The sequence below is a fragment of the Protopterus annectens genome, chromosome 10.part0, assembly GCF_019279795.1.
Source record: "Protopterus annectens isolate FY-2018-M chromosome 10.part0, PAN1.0, whole genome shotgun sequence".
In the NCBI taxonomy this organism is placed as follows: domain Eukaryota; kingdom Metazoa; phylum Chordata; order Ceratodontiformes; family Protopteridae; genus Protopterus; species Protopterus annectens.
In genome coordinates this window covers 597,224,879-597,246,489 of record NC_056744.1, presented here as the reverse complement: position 1 = coordinate 597,246,489, position 21,611 = coordinate 597,224,879, and the positions used below count along the sequence as shown (strand labels likewise).

The window sequence follows — 21,611 nt, the reverse complement described above, 5'->3', positions numbered from 1 at the left end:
TATTTCCGGATGCCTTCGGTTCCCGACCTTCCACCTCCTGGGTGTCTCCGCCTTTCGATCCACTTATGACAGTGGAGGCTCAATAGGCTTGGTCAGCGCCAGATACAGTGGAACCAACTCCGAGGAGACCTAGTAAATTCATTACAGCACCCCAGGATAAGCAGTTCCTTTCGAAAGGCATTCCTGTTGATGCTGTGGTGGTAAAAGCAGCCACCAAAGAAGAGTTAGCGGAAACCTCTTTGTCTGTCCATCCCCCTAACAAGGAGTCTAGGACGATGGACAGATACGGGAAGCGAATGTTCGCTTCAGCGACCTTCTCTATGAGGTCACTGAACTACCTGTCATTTTACCCGACTTCAAAGGGATCTCCTTAAAGAGCTCGGAGATACCCTTCAAGATTCAACAGCAGGGGGCACAAGCCAAAGTAGCTTCCCAGCTAGCGACACTTAATTCTGTTGTCAACTCCTCCATGAGGCTTATTTCCTATGCAGCTGATGAGGCAAGTAGAGCCACAGTTATGGGTGTGGCCCTTAGGAGGCATGTGTGGATGCGGCTGTGTAACTTTGCGGAACCCTTTCGAGCGTCCTTCACCAACACCCCCTTTGATGGTTCCTTTCTTTTTGGACCACAGGTGAAAGACACTTTGACTAGGTGTGAGCAAGAAGGCAAGACTCTCTCTGCCGTGGGACTCAGTTTTTCCACTCCCTCTAGACCTTACCCCAAGGGTCAGAAGAGTGGGAAGATGTGGTTCCATAAATCTCAGGGAGCTTTTCCTGACACACGTAGTGATTTTTCCTCCAGAGGCAGAGGGGGAAACAATAATAATAGACGCCACCCTCGTGGCAGAGGGGGTCCGCAGAACCAAGGCAACAGAGAATCCTTCTCTGAGAAGCCCTTCCAGCATCCCTGAAGGGTTGCCCGGCTGCTCACCTCTAGAGGCAGTCGGGGGAAGACTTTTGCTGTACCCAAAAGCCTGGCAAAGTTTAACACAAGACAGATGGGTACGGTCCGTTATATCCGGAGGTTTCAAAATTCCCTTCCATCAACCCCCTTTACAGTCAAGGAAGACCCTTCCAGATGTTCCACCCAATCTGAAGGAGCAAGCAGTAATAGAAGTTTCAAAACTGCTAGAAAAAAAGAGCCATCCAGGAAGTCCCGGCAGACCAGCACAGGTCCGGAACTTACTCAAGGTTCTTTTTAGTACCAAAAAAGACAGGGGACTGGAGACCGATTCTGGATCTCAGCAGACTAAACAGGTCTGTGCAAAGAACAAAGTTTCGGATGGTCACGCTACAGTCCATTCTACCCTTTCTGGGTCAGGACAATTGGATGTGCTCGATAGATCTTCAGGATGCAGCCCCCAGGGTGTCCACCAAATGTATGGCAGTGCTCACGGCTCACCTGAGACGTCAAGGATTCCAGGTGTTTCCTTATCTAGATGACTGGCTCCTTACTGCTACCACCAGGCATCAACTCATACAAGCATGGGACTACACAATCACAATCTGCTCCCAGCTCGGTATTACAATAAAATTCAAAAAATCTGCCTTGTTGCCCTGTCAATCTATCACTTACATAGAAGCAGACTTAGGCACAAGGGATATGTTTGCAAGGCTACCACTAGAAAGGGTGTCTGCAATTCGTCAGCAGATACAGGTTCTGATGCAGAGCAAAAGGATCCAAGTCAGGTACGTCCTTCAAACTCTAGGTTCCATGGCAGCAGCCATTCTCCTAATTCCACTAGCGTGCTTTCATATGAGAATTCTTCAGTGGCTTCTGTTTATGCAGTTTATCCAAGAGCTACCCATGACTCACATGATCATGATCATGGATGCATGCAAAAGACATCTTTCTTGGTGGATGATCTCCCCACTAGTTACTCAGGGCAGACCTTTCATACAACCCCCTCCGGTAGCCACAGTGACGACAGACGCCTCCCTGATAGGGTGGAGGGGCATTATCTGGGCAGGACAGTCCAGGGCACGTGGCAACCTCACGAGTACCATCTGCACATAAATGTCCTGGAAATGAGAGCTGTGCTCCTGGCGTTGCAAGCCCTTCAAGACTCTCTTCCTTCTGGGACCATTGCTATTCAAATGGACAACATGTCAGTGGTGTGGTACATCAACGAGCAGGGCGGAACCAGATCTTACCCCCTGTGTCGAGAAGCACTCAGAGTGGGCGATTTCCTCCCAGTGTTTTCTGATTGCGACGCACATCCCCAGGAGATCCAACGTCATAGCGGACAGGCTCAGCAGAGCGATCCTCATGCCTCACGAGTGGTCTCTGAATCAGGAAGTTGCGAATCTTATTTTCCGCAAATGGGGACAGCCTTGCTGCGATCTCTTTGCCACCCCCTTCAACAGCAAATGCAGCAGCTACTTCTCATTTCTTTCACTTCCAGGTCACATACCCAGAGACGCTTTAGTCAACGATTGGCCCCAGGGACATCTTTATGCCTTTCCTCCTTTTCCCGTGATATCCAAACTTATACAGAAAGCAATATCGTTGGGTTGCAAAATGATCCTCATTGCTCCCTACTGGCCTCGACAGATATGGTTCCCGTTTCTGCACCATTACCTTCTTGATCAACCCTGGACTGTGGAACCAATTCCAGACCTCCTGGTTTATCAGTCAGGCGGGTTGTATCAATCCCTCAAAACTCTCCAGCTCACAGCTTGGTTGATCCACTTCCAACTTTAGCCAGGCTTCTCAGCATTTCCCCAGCAGTACGTGACATTATCGTCTCCTCTCACAAGTCTACAATGAGGAAAACTTATGCTAGCAAATGGAAACGTTTTTCTTGTTGGGCAAAGGCTAGGAATGTGGATCCCTTTTCAGCCCCAGTCCACGAAATTCTGGAATTCCTAGCACAACTGTTTCACTCCGGGTCCGCTTCTGCTATGATCAGGGTACAAATGGCGGCCTTTTCTAACTTTCATGTTGGTTTTTCGAATTCTAATATTATGTCTCATAATCTCTGTAAAGCTTTTTTGAGAGGGACAACTCTTCTTAGGCCTCCAGTGAGAGATCCCCCTCCTCCTTGGGACCTTAATTTAGTCCTAGCCTCCTTAATTCTGCCCCCTTTTGAACCAGCAGTGTCCTGCTCGATCAAGTTTCTATCTTGGAAGACACTCTTTCTGGTAGCTATTACTTCAGCCAGACGCATCTTCGAACTACAGGCACTATGAGTTCGTCCTCCCTACTTGTTTTTTCATAAGGACAGGGTTGCTCTGAGGACTAATCCTTTGTTTCTTCCTAAAGTCTGCTCAGAAAATAATATAAACCAGTCTGTAGATCTTCCTGTGTTTTTCCCTAATCATACCAACAAGGCAGAGTACAAACTACACCAATTGGATGTCCATAGGCAATTGTGTTTTTACCTGCACAGAACTAAGAAAATAAGGAAGTCGGACCAACTATTCCTTTCTTATGCCTTGGGCAAACAAGGTCTCCCAGTTTCCAAGTTAACTTGTCCAGATGGTTGTCACACACTATTTCTTTCATTTATCAGTTAAGGAACAAAGAGTTACCTATTAAACCGAAAGGTCATTCTATTAGGGCCTTGGCCACCTCTGTAGCCTTCCAGTCTAGGTTGCCCATGGATTCTATCTGTGCAGCTGCCATGTGGGCAAACCCTCATACCTTTATTTTTCATTACAAGTTGGATATGGTCTCCAGGAGCAGAGCTGACTTTGGTTCCACTGTTCTGAAGAGTCTGTTCCACTGAGCCACCCAGGATTTTAGGTGCTAGGGACGCTGTCCCAACCAGTAAGAACGAAGGCGAGATAGACAACTTAACATAAAGAAGTTATGTACCTACCATAACGTTCCATGTTAGTTGTCTTCATCTCGCCTTCCTTCTTGCGTCCCACCCTTCGTCCCCCTGTCCTAGTGGACCGAGAGGAGTTTGTCCTGTTTTCACTGGCTGTGTGTTCTCTTGCTTTCCTCTATTGACTTAGAGAATATGGCGGGTATAGTCAACTGATTTTTTGACTGTTTATTCTCTTATGTCTGGAGTTAGCTATTTCAAACGAGATCTGGGTAGCTATCGCTAGGCATTATGGGATAAGGGGTAGCCTCGAGCCAGTAAACAGCTCTCGAGCTATTGAAGATGGCCTAGTCAGAGCCAAGGATCGGCTCCAATCCCAACCAGCAAGAAGGAAGGCGAGATGAAGACAACTAACATGGAACATTATGGTAGGTACATAACTTCTTTTTTGCTAATAATCACATTATTTCATCAAGCAATAATAATAAAGTTAAGGACACAAAACAGCTTTATTTAGGTGCGTTTTACCCTGTGATGTTCATACTCATCTAATACAGGATATTATTAAAAAAAAACACTGATACATGTTGCAATATATTCCTACTTTAAAGATATAGCAGTAGATAAGCTTACGTTTGGATGTACAATATCTAGAAATATAAAAACATCTTATGTTATAAAGAACAGAAGAAGTATATAAATACAGTATCTATATCCAGGTATGGAAACCAAAACTGCAACAATTATCAATACTGTAGGTATGTCTCCACAGAAACAACTTTTAAGCATCCAGTTAGTCAAACCATTCCATCTTAGATGCCATGGGACATGTAATACTAAAAACATAATATACATGGTAAAATGCCTGACCTATAGCGACTTCTATATGGGTAAAAAAATAGAAAGTTCAAAGACAGAATTTGTGAGCAGATATCTGACAAAAGAAGGCAGCTACACACAAATGAATTATACAGGCATATTAAATAAATAGACACATCTCACGAATTTTGCTTTTTCATTGTACAAGAGGTAGTGACTTGCAGAACCACACAAATTATTGAAAATAAGTGGATAATATGTTTTAAAGCACACTGTCCAGCTGGTCTCAATGAAAGTGTGACGACAAAGCCAGTTCTGAAAGATAAACAAAATAAAATTAAGTAAGTTTGATGTACAGATGTAAAAGTTTTAACATATGTTTTTTAGTTGCATGTAGATATTTGTATTTTTAGTATTCTTAGTATGTGTGAGGCATTGATCTATGTATTGTTTTTGTGTGTTACCTCTTTAAAGGTGAAAGTCACATGACCTTTTTCTTTTTGTATTTAAGTCATGTGTTTTAAATCAGCTGACTATTTGCCTGAAGAAGCCTGTATTGGTGAAAGTCTAGTACTAGCAACTGCAAGCTATAATAAACTTCCCGCTATTTAAGTATTGAGTGTCATGGTGCTAGGTTACTTTACATTTTCTTTTATTTTACTTGATGTTTTAGTACACAGGCTTTATCTACATGGCAGAATTATTTTATATTTGTCAATTCTTAGGGGTATCTTATCAATGGAATAATTAACCTTTCCCAAAAGGCACTATAATGCACTTCTTGCGTTGAATTTTAATCCGTGACATTGGCACCAGACATTTGTCTGTGTTAAGACACTCTTGCAGGATGTTATTGTCATCAGGGGAATCTATGATGGCTCCCAATTTATATTTGTCTGCAAACCTGGTGAGCCAGAGGCCTATGACATTAGCCTTGACTTCCAAGAAGTAGATGCCAAACATGAGTGGGCCCAGCACTGAGCTCTCAGGTACTCCACTGGTGACCTGTGTCTTGGTGGAGGTGGTCTCACTAATCCTGACTTCTTGGGTCCTATCTGTGAGCAAGCTGGCAATCTAACGAGTTATGTAGAGATTTATGTCCAGTTCGGTGAATTTGTCGACAATACCTGAGTTGGGGTATTGCATCAAATTCCTTATCTGGGTCTAGGTAGGTGGTATGCACCATTTTCCGCTCATCCATGGTCTTGGTAACCCTCTCAAAGAAGTCTGCCAGGTTAAGTAGGCATAACCCTCCTTTGAAATAAAACAGACTGGCATGGGTCCAATGTCTTTGTTGAACATATCCGTGATAATTTGTTCCATGGCTTTGCATATGAGATTAGTCTTACTAATGGATCTGTAGTTTCCAAGGTCAGTTGGTCTAGCCTTGTGAAAAGGGATAACCATTGCAGTCCTCCATTTACGTGGTTCTTAGCCTGTTTTGAGGCTGTAGTTGAAAAGTGACTTGTGGTCCTGATGGAGCATGTTTCAAGCTGTTTAGAAGGCAGCACAGAATATTGGCTGGGCCCACTGAAACTTTGTTTTTGGACATGGCGAGTGCCACCATAACCTCCCCTAATAGTTTGGGGGGGGGGAGTTATGCTAGTAGGGATTTTACTAGAGGGAGGCAGGGGGAGAGTGGGAGAGCTGAATCTGTCACAGAGTCACTCTGCTAGGTGAAGGTGATACCATTTACTACCAGTTCAGCACACTGCTGTGTGTGTGTTACCTTAAAGGTTACAGACGTAACAGAGAGAATTAACATAATTTTTTGTTTAATTAGTTCCATAATATGCTGCTGGTACTTATGTGAAACTGGTAATTTAAAGCCCTGATGGCAAGAGTTGCAGAGGTATATACCTTTTTCCTCCATCTGTCTAAAGCCCTAGAATCCCGGTCCGAAGGGGTAGGGTTTTTGGCTGTAGTAGCCTTAATACCTTTGGGTCCCTGGGAAATGGTCTCTGGGTCCGCAGTGGATTTTTAAATAGAAATTTGTGAGATTCAGGTACTCTGTAGTACCTGTCAGGCTTTCTAGGAGCTGGTGGCAAAGTATCAGGGGTAAGACTGGATTCCATGAAGACATCATCTACAATTTCCAGAACAGGGGGGACTGCTAGAGGCCTGTGTTGAGGCAAGTTTAAAAATTCCCCGAGTCTCTTTTTGGACTGTGGGTAGTCCTGGCACTCCCACGGGAAATGCTCTCTGAGGGTATGCAGGGTTTCACCGAAAGAAAAGTCCTCTGGAGGGGGGGGGGTGCAGAGAGAACGGAATCATCTGCATCTGAATCCTCATAGATAGATAAGGGTATGTCTTGGTAATCTGAGGGGTCAGAGTCATTGGATTCATGATCTGTAGAATCATAAGGAAAATCAATTCTTTGTCTTTTAGAGGGGGAAGGCTGGCTTCGGCTAATTAAAGTAATAAAGTCTTCAGCCATTCTAAGCATTTGTTTCTGTGGCATGGTGGGAGCTTGTGAATGCACTTTGGTCATCGATTTCCTAGGTGTAGTGCGAATTCTGGGCCTGAGAAATTCTGTAGTTTTATTCAAAAACGAAGTAGTCTGTTTAATATGAACATAGGAAGGTCTGAATACACCCTCAGAAGCCGGTGCCTGCAAAGCGGCTCCGGACCCATCCAAGGTAGAGACATCCGCAGGTTCCATAGTTGAAGAAGCATCTCGCAGCATAATGGACTCCGAATGGGTCTGAGTAGAGGCCTGCCAATCTGTAGAAGTGGGTATCAGGGGCTGCGAAAGCACCTCACTGAGTACCGGCGGAGTGGCGACTAGCTTAACAGAAGTGTTGGCAGTTTTGGACCTATGCGGTCTGTCTCTGTCTTTATCCTTACTATTTTTGGAAGATCGGTAGTCGGATGGCTTATTGAAGCCGTTTCGGAATACAGAGAACAAGAGCGAAAGAATTTAGCAACAAAGATTGTCCGACGATGAATACTTCAGATGTTGAAAAGGGCACAAAACCGACAGTGAGGACCATCGTTGTCTGGGCCTACACAGGTGACACAGTAAGAATGAAAATCTCTGTGAGGTATTTGCTTTCCACAAGCAAGACAATTACTAACTTTCTGACATTGGTTAGAGCAAGAAAAAAGGATCCCCAACGGGGTACATAGCTTTAGAAGACTTCATGTCTGAAACTCGAGTAACGAAAATTTCAGGTATCGGCTGACCGGCACTTGTGAACTGCTTCTGCTTCGGGTTCCACTCGGCAAGAAAAGCTGATGTAATGGCATTGGCTGCATGTTTTATACCCCTGACGACCTGGTGTCATAGAAGAGGCGACAGCGTCCGACGCAGATATCCCAAGACTCTGGTATTTGGGCCGACTGAGGGCTACCTGCAGGCAGACAACCCAAGTGTGATGACTGCAACAATGAAACACGAAGAACATCTACATTTATGGCAAGTGTACACAAATGTACTTTGTCTTTAAACTGAGAGGCTCTCTCGACCTCTTAATTGGGTTTGATGCATTTAATTAGTCCTCTTCATTTCCAGTTTAGTTTAATTAATGAGCTCTTGCGATTATGAGAGTTGTTCTTTCTGATTTTGCCCTTTACTTTTTTCTTTTTGTTATATACCCTACTGAGGTTAGGTTTCCATCAGTGTAGTTTGTTTTTTGATGTTTGTTTTGGGCTTACGTCTGGTAGGTGCAGCAGTCTCTGTGCAGCCATTTACATGGTTGTACAGGGTTTTTGTGAAAAATTCTTCATAACTTACTGGGAACTGTGGGTTCAGAGGGACATTGAATTTTGACAAACTGTCACAGATTGGGATGCAGTTTACTTTAGAATAGTTCATAACTATTACAGATTTTTCTCGGTTTTCCATGTTGCTTTTTATTTTGAACAGCTTTGTGATCTGACTTCACTAGTGAGGACGTGACATTGGGGGAGGGGGGGACTGCAGCACTCTCCCATGTTGGTGAGTAGTAGGTCCAGTATGTTTGAATCTGTAGTTGACGTGTGCACTATCTGGGCAAAAATGTTTGTTAATAAAGACCAGGAAACATTGTGAATGCAGGTTGGAGGCAGTATACGTTTCCCAGCCTATGGAGGGGTAGTTGAAGTATCCCATGAATAGGGTATTTGGCTGGATGATGAGTGCCTCCAGCAGGTCTCGGTACCAATTATGGGACTCATGGGGCATAGACAGTGACCTGTACTTTGTTAGGATATAGTAAGGGATAGTGATTTGCACATGGATAAACTCCAGGGTCTTATCCTGTTTAACCAACCTAGAGGTATATTTGTTGCTAATGTAAATGGAGGCACCCCCACCTTTAGTCCCTGTCAGTGCTGTTGATGGTCGAAGTGTGTGAAAAACACTGAAGCTTTACACTGCCAGAGTACTTTCTGTGACTTTAAACCAGGTCTTTGTAATGGCACAGATGTGTGTATTTTCCAGATTGAGGAGAGCTTGTAGAATATGGAGATGTTAATCGTGTTTCACTGTTGCAGTCATTACACTTGGGTTGTCCTGCTGGCAGGCTACCCGCAGTCGGCCCGAATTCCAAAGTCCTGGTCTGACGTCAGTTGCTGTTTCCTCTTCCCTGATGTCAGTGCTCCAGGGGTATAAAAGATGCAGCCGACGCCATTTTCTTCAGTCTTTCTTGCTTCGCGCGGTGCCCGAAGCAAAAGCAGTTTGCAAGTGCCAGTTGGCCGACTCCTGAGATTTTCGAAATTGAATTTCAGATCCAAAGTCTTCTATAAAGCTAAGTACTCCGTTGGGGAAACTTTTTTCTTGCTCCAGACCGATGTCAGAAAAAGTTAACAATTGTATTTCTTATGGGAAGAAAATGCCTCATAAGGATTTTCATTCTTACTGTATTCCTTGCCTAGGCCCTGACCACGACCTTGCTAGTTGTCTGTTTTGTGCTAGATTTAACCGACGCACTATTAAGCGTTGGTACGATTTTGCTTTTCATTACTTTGGCCAAAGGTTTAATACATAATGCCATCGGAGCAACCGACGACCGGAGTTCATAAAAAGAGCAAGGAAAAAGAAAAGGACAGGCATCCAAGGTCCAAAACCGACGACGAAGCCTCTTCTAGGCCAGTTGCCGATTCTCAGTGAGGCGCTTTCGCAGCCCCTGACACCCACTACCTCAGAGCCACAGGCCACATCCCACTCCCACGTGGAGACAACTAGGCCTCTGGATACTCAAGGTATTGGGCCTTCGCAAACTAATCCCTCAGATGGGTCCAGAGCTGCTGAGCAGGCCTCGGCTTTTGAGGGTGTTTTCAGACCTACACAGCTTTATGTCAAGCCAACTTCAGCACCCAAGACAAAGACTAAAATAGTTTTAAAGACAAGGAAACTAGTACAGCATTCTCCAGGACAGACTTCCATGCCTAAGAAACAGATGCTCAAAATGGCCGAAGACCTAATTACTTTGATCAGGGGTTCCCATCCCCCTCCTGATAAGAGGCTTAGGCAAGATACTGAATATGATTCCTCTGATCAGGTTTCCATTTCCTCTGACTCTTCTTCAGAACAGGGATACTCTATTCCTCCTTATGAGGATTCTGATGCTGAAGAATCTATTCCTTCAGCTTCTCCTCCTGAGGATTACTCATTTGGGGAAACCCTGCATACCATGAGGGAGCATTTCCACTGGGAGAGCCAAGATTATTCAGATTCTAAGAAAAGGCTCTGATTTTCTTTTACAACCTCAGCACAGACCTGTTGCTATTCCACCTGTTCTAGACATTGTAGATGATGTATTTTCAGAGTCCAGTCTGTCTCCCGACTCTTTACCTCCTGCACCTGTTAAACCAGACAGATACTACAGGGTTCCAGATTCTCATAAATTTCTATATAAAAACCCTGCTGCTGACCCAGAAACTATTTCTCAGGGTCCTAAAGGGGTCATGGCTGCTACTGGAAAAAACCCTGTCCCCTTAGATAGAGATTCTAGGGCTAAGACAAGAGAAGCCACAAATTAAACTGATTGCCCCGGATTGGCCATGCCAACACTGGTACCCAGTCCTAAGGAGCTTGTCCCAAGGCCCAGCCTGGACAGTACCTCAAATTCCTCATTTACTGACCCAACAAAACAATCAGATCCTGCACAGCCAACTCAGAACCCTAAGTCTAGCTGCATGGCGGATAGTGTAACCATTCAGAATACACCTCTCTCTAAAGTGGTTATGGATGTTATTTTGGAGGCCAGGAGGCCCAGCACCAGAAAATCTTATTCAGAAAAATGGAAGAGATTCTGTGCTTGGAACCAGGCACAAGGAATTGACATGCTTGTTCCAAATATTCCTCAGATTTTACAATATCTAACTGAGATGCTGGACAAAGGCCTATCCTTCTCATCAGTTAAGATCCATGCCTCTGCCATTTCAGCTCATTACAATACAGACCCACCTATGTTTTCACATCCATTGCTTCTACCACCAAGCACCAACTAATCCGAGCCAGGGATGAGACTCTGTCCTTGTATGCCAGATTAGGAATTACAGTAAATCTAAAAAAATCCGTCTTATCTTCATCGCAGCGCATTGTCTTCTTGGGCTCAGACATAGACTTAACCACCATGACAGCAAAACTGACACACGAAAGGATAGAATCGTTGCACAACCAAGTCAGATTCTTGCTGGCCAAAGGCAAAGTACAGGCCAGGATTGTTCTTCAAGTTCTAGGGACTATGGCATCCGCCATTCTTTTAGTTCCCCTAGCCCGTCTACACATGAGAGTACTTCAGTGGCTACTATTTGCCCAGTGGTCAATGCAGGATCTGCCCTTGTCCCACCAAATACTCATTGCAAACTCCTGCAAGAAGGATCCAACATGGTGGTTACATATAGATCAGCTTTATCTAGGTCGTCCCCTTGTTCTCCCTCAACAAAATGCAGTCTTGACGCGGACGCTTCCCAGATAGGGTGGGGGAAGCATTATCTGGGAATGACGGTCCAAGGTATCTGGCGGGATCACGAGAACCACTTGCACATAAATCTTCTGGAGATATGAGCAGTGCTATATGCATTGCAAGCACTTCACAGTTATCTTCCCACCAGGACAATTGCGATTCATTCAGACAACATGTCTGTGGTGTGGTACATAAACAAGCAAGCGGGAACCAAGTCTTACCCACTTTGTCGAGAGGCACAAAGAGTATGGAAATGGGCGATGGACTCTCAATGTTTTCTGGTAGCAATGCACATCCTGGATAAGTCCAGTGTGATAGCAGGCAAACTGAGTTGAGCAATTCTGATGCCTCACGAGTGGTTCCTGAAAACAGAAGTTGCGTAAGAGATTTTCTGCAAATGGGGCCACCCTTGCTGCGACCTGTTCGCTATGTACATGAACGCCAAATGCGACAACAACTTTGCCCTCATTCCCCATCTGGGGATGTCACCCAGGGACGCTCTAGTCCACAATTGGCCTTCAGGACTTCTTTATGCCTTTCCACCCTTTCCTCTCCTACCCAAAGTGATTCAGAAAGCAAAACGGTTAAAGAGTACCCTGATCCTCATTGCTACTTACTGGCCTCGCCAAGTCTGGTTCCCCTTCCTGTGGCCCTATCTCTTGGAGGATTCATGGTCTCTGGAACCATCTCCAGACCTTCGGATTCACCAGTCAGGACAGTTCCATCCTACCATCCAAACCCTGAAATTGACAGCATGGCTGCTCCAGTTTCAAGAATAGTCAGGTGCATATCCCTTTCTCCTACTGTTAAACACATCTTCATTTCTTCCCACAAACCTTCCACTGGGAAATTAAACTCCAGCAAATGGAAAAGGTTTTCCATTTTTGTGCGGCTAGACAAGGCATATATCCCTACTCAGCCCCCATAGAGTCTGTCCTATCCTTCCTTGCATCTATTTTTCATGAAGGAGCTGCAGCTGCTACCATTAGAGTTCAGTTGGCTGCCATCTTAAATTATCATTTTTGGGAACATGGGAAATTGTATTATGTCCCACTCTTTATGTAAAACCTTTTTGAATGGAGTCCTCCTCCTCAGACCTCCAATCAGGCAACCTCCAGACCCCTGGGACTTAAACTTAGTTCTGACCTTATTGATTTCTCCACCATTCAAACTGTCTTCTTCATCTGACTTGAAATTGTTGTCTTGGAAGACATTCTTAGTAGCTATAACATCTGCTATGAGGGTTTCAGAATTGCAAGCTCTGACCATTCAACCTCCATATATTATAATCCATAAGGATAGAGTCTCCCTAAGAACTAATCCTTCTTTCCTCCCTAAGGTATACTCAGAACATTTCTAAACACAACTATTGAATTACCAGTATTCTCCCCCAGTTACAGTAATAAATCAGAGTACAAACTGCATCAATTAGATGTCCATAGAATTCTCTGATTTTACCTGCACAGGACTAAAGATTTTAGGAAATAGGATCAATTGTTTGTTTCCTTCTCAAAGAAAAACAAAGGCTTGCCCGTTAACAAGGTAACTCTGTCTAAATGACTTTCAGACTGCATCTCATTTGCTTACAAAAATGTTGGAAAACAGCTACCTTCTAAAGTAAGAGGCCATTCAACTAGAGCAGTATCAACTTCCAAAGACATGCATCTGGAGCATTTCTCCCCGGGCCTCCGCTGAAAACAGGCTCTATGAAACCTAGTCGGACTTTCCCGGTCAACAAATGTTAAATAAAATAAAATAAATAAAATAAAATAAATAACTTCATATGCCTTCAAATCAAAACTCCCAATTGATACCATTTGTGCAGCAGCTATATGGGCAAGACCTCATACTTTTGTCACTTATTACAAATTGGATTTGGCCTCCCGGGACAGGTCATCCTTTGGGTCCACTGTGCTAAAGAGTCTCTTTGCTTGAGCCACCCGGGATAAAGGTGCTGGGGACACTGTCCCATCCAGCAAGAATTACGGAGAGATAGGACTACATAACATTAAGAAGTTATGTACTTACTGTAATGTTCCATGTTTGTAGTCCATCTCGCCTGCATTCTTGCGTCTCACCCTCCTTCCTGTATCGTGGAGGAACTGGTGGACTATCCATTATGCTGTCTGACCTTGTTATAGTTGTCTGTCCACATGTCATGGATAGTAAAACAAAGTTATTTTGTTTATGTACATAGTTATTGATAGTATAATCACTTTTATGTATTGTTACTTTCTTGCAAACAAGATCTGGGGAATTGCCGTGGTGCACCATGGGATAGGGGATAGCCTTGAGCCAGTAAAAGCTCTCGAGCTTTAGTATCGGCTGAGTTGGAGCCGAGGTTCGGCTCCGAGCCCATCCAGCAAGAATGTAGGCGAGATGGACTACAAACATGGAACGTTATGGTAAGTACATAACTTCATATTATAAACGTAAACTTTACTGTCCAAGCATTTGCGTGTGTATGTACAGACACTGCCAGCTGCCGCTGCACAGTGAACGTACGCATGCAAACATGCCTAGTTTGTAGCAGCAGCAAAGAAACTAAAATCTAACTACTGAGCATTCTGGACAGTAAACAACTGCACTTTGAGCTCTTCTGGAATACTTCCCAACTTACAAAAGACCAGGCAAATACCTTCTGCTACAAGGTGGATGGTCTGGTCCTCTTAATGTAAAAACACAGCAAAAAGGAACTCTCAAGGGCAATGCAGCAATGAAACAACTTGTTCCTTGGCTGGATCACCATACAGCAAGGCAATTCAAATACAAATAGTTTAGAAAGCAACACTTAGAGAAGACAGGTGACTTTTACACCAAAAGTAATTTAAATGCTTTTTGAATACAGTAAAACAGTAGTGATCAGTTCAGTAATAAAGTGCAAATGCAGTAAATCAAATCCAATAACTTATCTTTGCCTTGATGACACTGGATACCGTGGAAACACTTCATAATCACAGGCAAGGATGCCAAGCTTTGCTGATCTCTGTGGAATGAGCACAGAGACGTGCAACCACACCTGATGTATAGCAACAGAAAAATACTGGGTCTGCACCTTTCAGTTTGACAGATTTTTTTTTTTTTAAACTCCCATTGTATCAGTCACTCCACCAAGTCCCACATCTCTGATACCACTAGCACAATGACAGCAGTTCAGTGGGGACTACAGCTCATGACATTATATTACTGTCAGTTGTATGTTTACAAGAGTAACAAATCCATTACCTTGTCTTTTGAGGAGCTTTTCTCTTTGTTGACTTTGATGAAGCATATTATATTTGATTTGTAATTTCTCTTAGCATTTCTGCAAAATGACAAGATGCACAGATGATTTCTTTAAGGCTTCACTGGAGACCATGAAGCAAATGTATGGGCCCACTACTTTGAATATGAATAATGAGATCAATTTCAGTAAAAGGGTGCAAGCTGAAAAAGAAATGAACCCACATTCTTACTTTTAAAATGACTTTGTTCGTTTGTGGATTATTAGAATAATTGCTAGTTTTGTGGTATCATTTATAGAAAACCCTTTTAAAACGAGCCAAAATGCCACAGTATTTATCAACATGTTGACAGTGGAGATCACCAGGATATGATACAGCTTGAATTGTTCCTGCAAGGTAGAAAATATTAATTCTCCCTGAAATTAATATTTTCTGTATTTCTTGTAAAAAGTACAGAATGTGGAACTTTTCACTGCATTAGTAAACTGCAAATGACCAACAGATTATTGTAAAAGACTGTGTTTATGCATTAATTCTGGGAGCATGTTTCCGTGATATTGTTTCCATGGTTACTTCTTCAGATAGCATATTATATCTGTTTAATTCAGCAGCACATTGTTTATGTAAGCCTGGTGCCCAACAGATGCCAGTGGGCAGAAGTGTATATAAACTAGCTAAATCAGGAAAAATCAGCCCGGGTGAAGACTTGGAAGATTTGTTAGTTTTTTCAGGTAATGATTTACTTGATATAAGGTATCAGGAGGAGGTCTCACATTCACATATGTGTCATTTTTCATTCATGGTCTGACTTTGGTTTCTTGACCAATGTACTTTTTAACTGTTTTTTACTTGCACATGTAGGGAGTTTGATATGGACCATGTTATGCATAATTTTTAGATGGAACTGTATATTCTTAAGCCAAAAGGCTTTACGTATATATTGCTATTTAAAGCTGACAGCCCCTTTAGTGGGAAAATGTAGTCCATGATTATCTGTTTATTTTTAATATCCAGGAATAGCCTATTCAGGCACAGTTGTCCTAGTTTTATTACATTTTGGGGGTGGTCCAGGACCAAAAGTTCAAATTTAACAAGCTCAGTATGACATACTGTGCAAATGGAGACTGATGAATTTCGGAACAAGTTGCCAGTTTTAGGAATTTTAAACCCTGCATTTTAAAACTAAATTTAATCAGAATTATTTCATATATAGTATCCTTGTCTTTATATTTTTAGATCACTTGAGTCTGGCTCAGATGCTGTCTCACTACTAGTGGGGAAACGGTGCTGCAAAAAAAGTAATGTTTTGCTGTTCTCCATAGTGCTGTCTTGTGGGTGAACACAGGTTGCGTTGTTGCCACAAGAATTAAGGAGAGAGCAAGAACACACCTCATAGTTTAAACGTAAAGGAACAAATGGCTCCAGTGTCAACTTTGAGACCTAAAGGTCTAGTTTATCCAATGGCAGTTTTGCCACTGCATATGTAGGATGCCATGTTGTCATTTTTTTTTTTTTTTAGAAGATAGTACACAAGTTAGACTTTATTTTAGGATGAGCCCACATGACTGTCACTAAAGATAAAAAGGAGGAGTTTGATAGTAGTAAATTATTTCTAAATTTTTTTGGATGTAATTTCACTTAGTTCCATTAATGTCAGCTTAATTTCATTATTCGTTAAGATGATTGTATTGTACAATTTTAAAATTCAAGTACATTTGACTGTCAACTTAAATCCGAGTAGATCTTTTAAATACTTTTATAGTTTGCCTTCAAATACATTACTGGCTCCCAATCAGTTTCCCAAGAAAAGACCAGCACCTTTTCCCAAGTGTTGATGCTCTTGTCTATGTTTTTGAGTACATATAGATTTTGAATTCCCTGTGCACATTTTTGTGGTTGGGGGGCAGAATCTCTTACTTAACAAATTACATTTTAGCTTGTCACTTGACTAGGTTTAATTTATTGCCAGAAGTATTGAGAAAAGGGAAGACATCTCTTCCATCATGTTTAACACTGCTTTCTGCCTTTTTCAGGTGTGCCAGGAAGTGATTATATCAATGCAAATTATATAGACGGGTACAGAAAACAAAATGCATATATTGCCACACAGGGACCTCTACCAGAGACGTTAAGTGACTTCTGGAGAATGGTATGGGAGCAGAGAACAGCAACTATAGTAATGATGACCCGACTAGAGGAAAAGTCCAGGGTAAGATAGCATTTGGATGCCATTTTCCCAGCATGGAGTTGTGTATATGTACTTTAATATAGCAATGAATTAAAAAAATAAGATTTTTTTTATTGACTGGCTAAATTCTAGAGTGACCCATTATGTTCAGTAAGACAGTCCAAGGGGGTGATTCATCCTTACATCTGTCCAAAAACCTTCTGTTAGATGTGCTTATAAAAGCAAATGGCTTAAGTTCTCATGTAGGCCATTACTCAAGGACTTCCATTTCATTCCTAATCCTACCAGTTCTCCAAATTTTGGTGCACATCTTTTTTAAGAGACTTGAGATACTCTTCTATTAAGGATCATTTGGCAACAATTTTCATCAAGGGCTGAATTTCATAGGTTCATAGGTTCATAGGTTCATACTAGGCTATCTGCCCGAGGGCATTTACAAGCCTAGCCCATAGTTTTGTGGCTTACGCCACCCCTTTAGTATGGGGAACTATACCCATTATTTTGCTGTGCCTCTGTTGAGCAGTGACACTGAGGTAATCTGGGGTATATCACGATCTCCCATCCATTGGTCAAGATTTCTCTTGAACAAGGCCAGCGAGTGCTCTGCCTCACATATACGGGATTTTATTCCACAGCATAGAGTCTTTGGTGATGAATCTATCCCTCCAGCACCGTCTATTAATATAGGTGGTCGAGGTTTAAGTCTCCGCCCTTGTGGCTCTGACGGATCTAGATTTTTGAGGTGAAGCATATTCATCAAATCTGGGTTTGACATGGCCTTGTTAGGGCAAAGGTCACCTCTGAGCAAGCGGTGGCGACTGAATAGAGCTGGAGTTCTAGTTTCAGTGTTAGGGGACAGATGTTTGAGACCCTTTTTTATCCTTTGGTGAGGAACTTGTGGCCTCCAGCTGCTGCAAGTGTCGGGTCAGATACATTCCGAATGGGGCATTGTACTCAATCATTGGTCTGATGAGTGATGAGTATAGGGAGACTATGACCTCCCTTGATCTAGATGAGATCCCTTCATGATAAGGTGGGCAATAGAAGGTCTTCCTAACTACTTTAGCTACATGGGTGTCGAATGACAGACTACTATCAACCTGGGTCCCCAGGTCCCTGATAACTTCTTCTGTACTCAGTGGATTGCCACCTATTTGGTAGCTAGGGTAACCTTGTTTTCATTTTGGCATTTAACTTTAGGCCATGGCTCTGGCACCAGTTATCCGTTTCTGTGAGACCCTTCTGAAGGATATCTGTGTCAGATGTGTTTACCTATAGGCCCAGTTTGCAGTCATCTGCAAACTTTGTCAGCCATAACCCTCCTGTGTTTGCTTGTACTTCGGAAAAGTAGATGCCAAACAAGAGTGGGCCCAGGACTGTCATCTCTAAAAGTGTGAAACTCCTTTCTCTGACACTTTTTTAGTGAGGTCATCCTGCTTAAGGTCCTGAGGAGGTGTACATTGTTTTTTTCATGTTGGAGAAACTGACATTTTGTCCCCCCCCCCAATAAAGCAGTAGTCAGTGGAGAGCTAAAAAAAGTTCTAGAACAGAAGACGCTTTTTTGGTGGCCGGTGCATCTTCCAAGATAGTAGCGCCAGGGTCTCTGTCCCAAACCTCTTCACCTCCTTTTCCATAAGGGCCGAGCATCTTTGTGGACCAGTATATCTACTTTGCAAAAAGGGAGTCACAGAAGCAAAGTTAAACCAGTCCATGAAATCAGCCTGTGTTTTGCCCCTTTGTTCAAGAGTCTACTTCTATACTGTTTTAATGTGCTTGGACAAATGTGCTTCACTCTAATGAACCAACCAAAAAGTGTCAAAGGTCACACAGTCTAGATCGCTATAGCATTGCATTTTTATTATGTCAGTTTTAACCAAACTTTACAAGGTAAACCCAAATGACACTATACAACGGCAGTTGCTGCATCCTTAACCTTTTTCAGGAATGATTGTGGTCTTCTCTGCATACTTTTGCAAGATACTGTAAACTAGTTGCATCTTAATGTTTAAGTTCACTGCCAGGTCAGCCTTCATTCAAGATATCCTGGCTTGATGTCAGTCAAAGGGAGAAGCGGGGGACTGTCCTGCTTTTGAAGTGGGTGGACTAGACAACATAACTTACGAGTGTTTTATATGTGCCATAACAATAGATATTGATGATCTCCATCCATCAGTTTCGGCATCAGTATCTATTGTTATGGTAAGTATAAAACACTTCAGTATGAGTGTTTTATACTTACCATAACAGTAGATATTCACACACATATATATATATATATATATATATATATATATATATATATATATATATATATATGTTGCTGTTTCTACCTGTGCGACCTTCTTTTCTTGCTGTAAACTAAGTTTAAACTGCTATTTTATCTGTATTGAGCATTTTTATTACCTGCACTTAAGTGAAAGTTTTGTTTGTTTAATTTTACTGTTGAGGCTGCCCACTCAAGTGCGCTAGCCTGTGCATTTAATATACTGCTGTTTCCCTGCATTTTTCTGTAGTTTTCTTACCAAAAAAAAAAAAAATATCCTTGTTTTCCCGCCTTTCCTTGACTAGAATAGTCCAGTATACAGGCTTTGCTGTATTCTGGTCTTTGGGATAGTTCCTGTGTTGCCCATTGCCTTACTTGGATAGAAGGAAGTTTCTTTGCTCACCAGTGGGAGTGGGGAGCCTTGAGCAGCCTATCTGTCCCTGAAGGAGTGACCTCAGCACAAGATCTAGTAGTAATTGGTCGTTGTGGACCATTTCTAGCTCTTTTGATGTTCCCTGTATAAAAATCCACGTTTGCGTGGCTTTGCACGATTGTGAGCATAGGGCAGCACCGGTTAAACAAGTTTAAACTATTTCTGGCTCCGCCAAGTCTGCTCTTCAGTTTTTCCCTTAAAACTGCTCTACCTTCAATAAAATCAGTCTATTCTCTATCTAAAAAGCCCAGCACTTGATCCCAAAATATTTTTATACAGGTAAAGCACTCTTGAACAAAAGAAAGCACTACATCCACCTATAATCCCCTTGAGTACCCATTTCCCTTTAGGTCCTTTCTGACTCAGTACTCAGCAATCCCTTACACTATTCTAGCATGTCGAGATGTCAGTTACTGACGTCCTCTCCAGTTCAGCTGGTGAATCTGGGAATCTTGAGGCAATGTTATAACTGCCTCATGTACACAGACAACCCTCTCCTCCTCCCAACAAATACAAATATATGTGAGAGATGCAACTATATAGCCAAACTGGAGGCTGAGCTCTCTCGACTCAGTACTGGCAAGACCAGCCAGGAGGAGAAGGTAACCACACACACCACAAACCCGGTCTCACATAGACCAAACACAACTGCAGACCAAACACATAAACCCACAAAGACATACTCGGAGGCTCTAATTAAAAATCTACCAAAACAACAGAGACCTCCAAAGCAGACATCCAAGAAACCACTACCTCAAAACATAGAACATGCAACACATATTTCTCAAAGTCAGTGTGCCAAACAGTCACAGCCCTTAAGGCCAAACAACATGCCTGATACACTTGTAATAGGTGACTATATAGTCAGACACACTGACGTCCCGCTCACCAGACTGAACACGGAAAAGGTTACAGTAAGCTGCCTGTCGGGCACTAGAATCCGCCACATAACACAAGCACTCAGGTTACTCCAAAGCAAGTACAAATATGACTCCGTCATTGTCCATGCCGGCATGAATGACCTGAGACGTACCTCCCTGGACTACATGAAAAGAGACATAGAGGAGCTCTCTGATTATGTAGCCCAGGCTGGTATGACCCTGACCCTGAGCAGCATCTTACCCTCACCAAGAATGATGCCACAGTACAAAGACAAAATGATCAGCTTTAATAATTGGCTCAGTTACTGGTGTCATTCTAGGGGGGATCCAATGTCTGTCTGCTTGGGATGACATGCTTGACAAGCCACGCTGCTTCGCAAGGGACGGCTTGCACCTGTCACCCCTAGGCTTCTGGATATTGGCAAAGGCTCTTGCCACCCCCATAGTGCCTTTTTTAGGCAAGGCTCAAAAAACAAACCCACCTCCCTAGAAAACACAAGTGGAAAAAAACTAAAGGTAATGCTGCTCAACGCCAGAAGTCTAAACCTCAAGATGCAGGCTCTCGAAGCCCTTCTCAGTATGGAGAGCATCGATGTCTATGCAGTGACTGAAACCTGGTTCAAGGCTCCTGAGAGCACCCCAGCACTACCAGGTTATAACTCATATCATGCTTTTCGGCCCCAAAACTTGGACCGAACCACAAAGGGAGGGGGAGTGTCCATATTCATCAAAGACACCCACACCTCCAGGATAGTAGCAACACACGAAGCATCGGAGACCATCCATGTGCAACTAACCGTAGGCAAAACTGCCCTACAGTTTGTAGCATGCTACAGACCACCCTCTCAAACTCAGGAACCCCACTCAGCCTTCCTAAAGACACTGGAGAGTATGAATGTCTCTCCAAATACCATCATATTGGGAGACTTCAACTACCCAAACATAGACTGGAAGCATTACTCAAGCCCCAACACCCTAGCCCAAAGCTTCCTAGAATTCATATGCGATGGAACAACTAGCCACCACTCCCACAAGAGGAAAAACTGACTTCACACTTCTTAAGACTGAAGTGGTATCCTTCAAGGCCCCTGGGCCAGTGGAAACCACAGTCCACACTGCTGAATCCTTTATAAATGCC

At 43.0% G+C, this 21,611-nt stretch overlaps 1 protein-coding gene across 18 annotated transcripts in view; it reads left to right on the top strand.

Annotated features, from left to right (window-relative positions):
* Positions 1 to 21,611, top strand: part of PTPRF (protein tyrosine phosphatase receptor type F) — a 3,404,399-nt gene that overhangs the window by 3,010,975 nt on the left and 371,813 nt on the right. For all 18 annotated transcript variants that reach the window (XM_044085436.1, XM_044085429.1, XM_044085440.1 and 15 more), the window contains one exon: positions 16,742 to 16,917. In XM_044085436.1, coding sequence (XP_043941371.1) covers positions 16,742 to 16,917 — 176 coding nt within the window. The remainder of the gene's footprint in view (positions 1 to 16,741; positions 16,918 to 21,611) is intronic.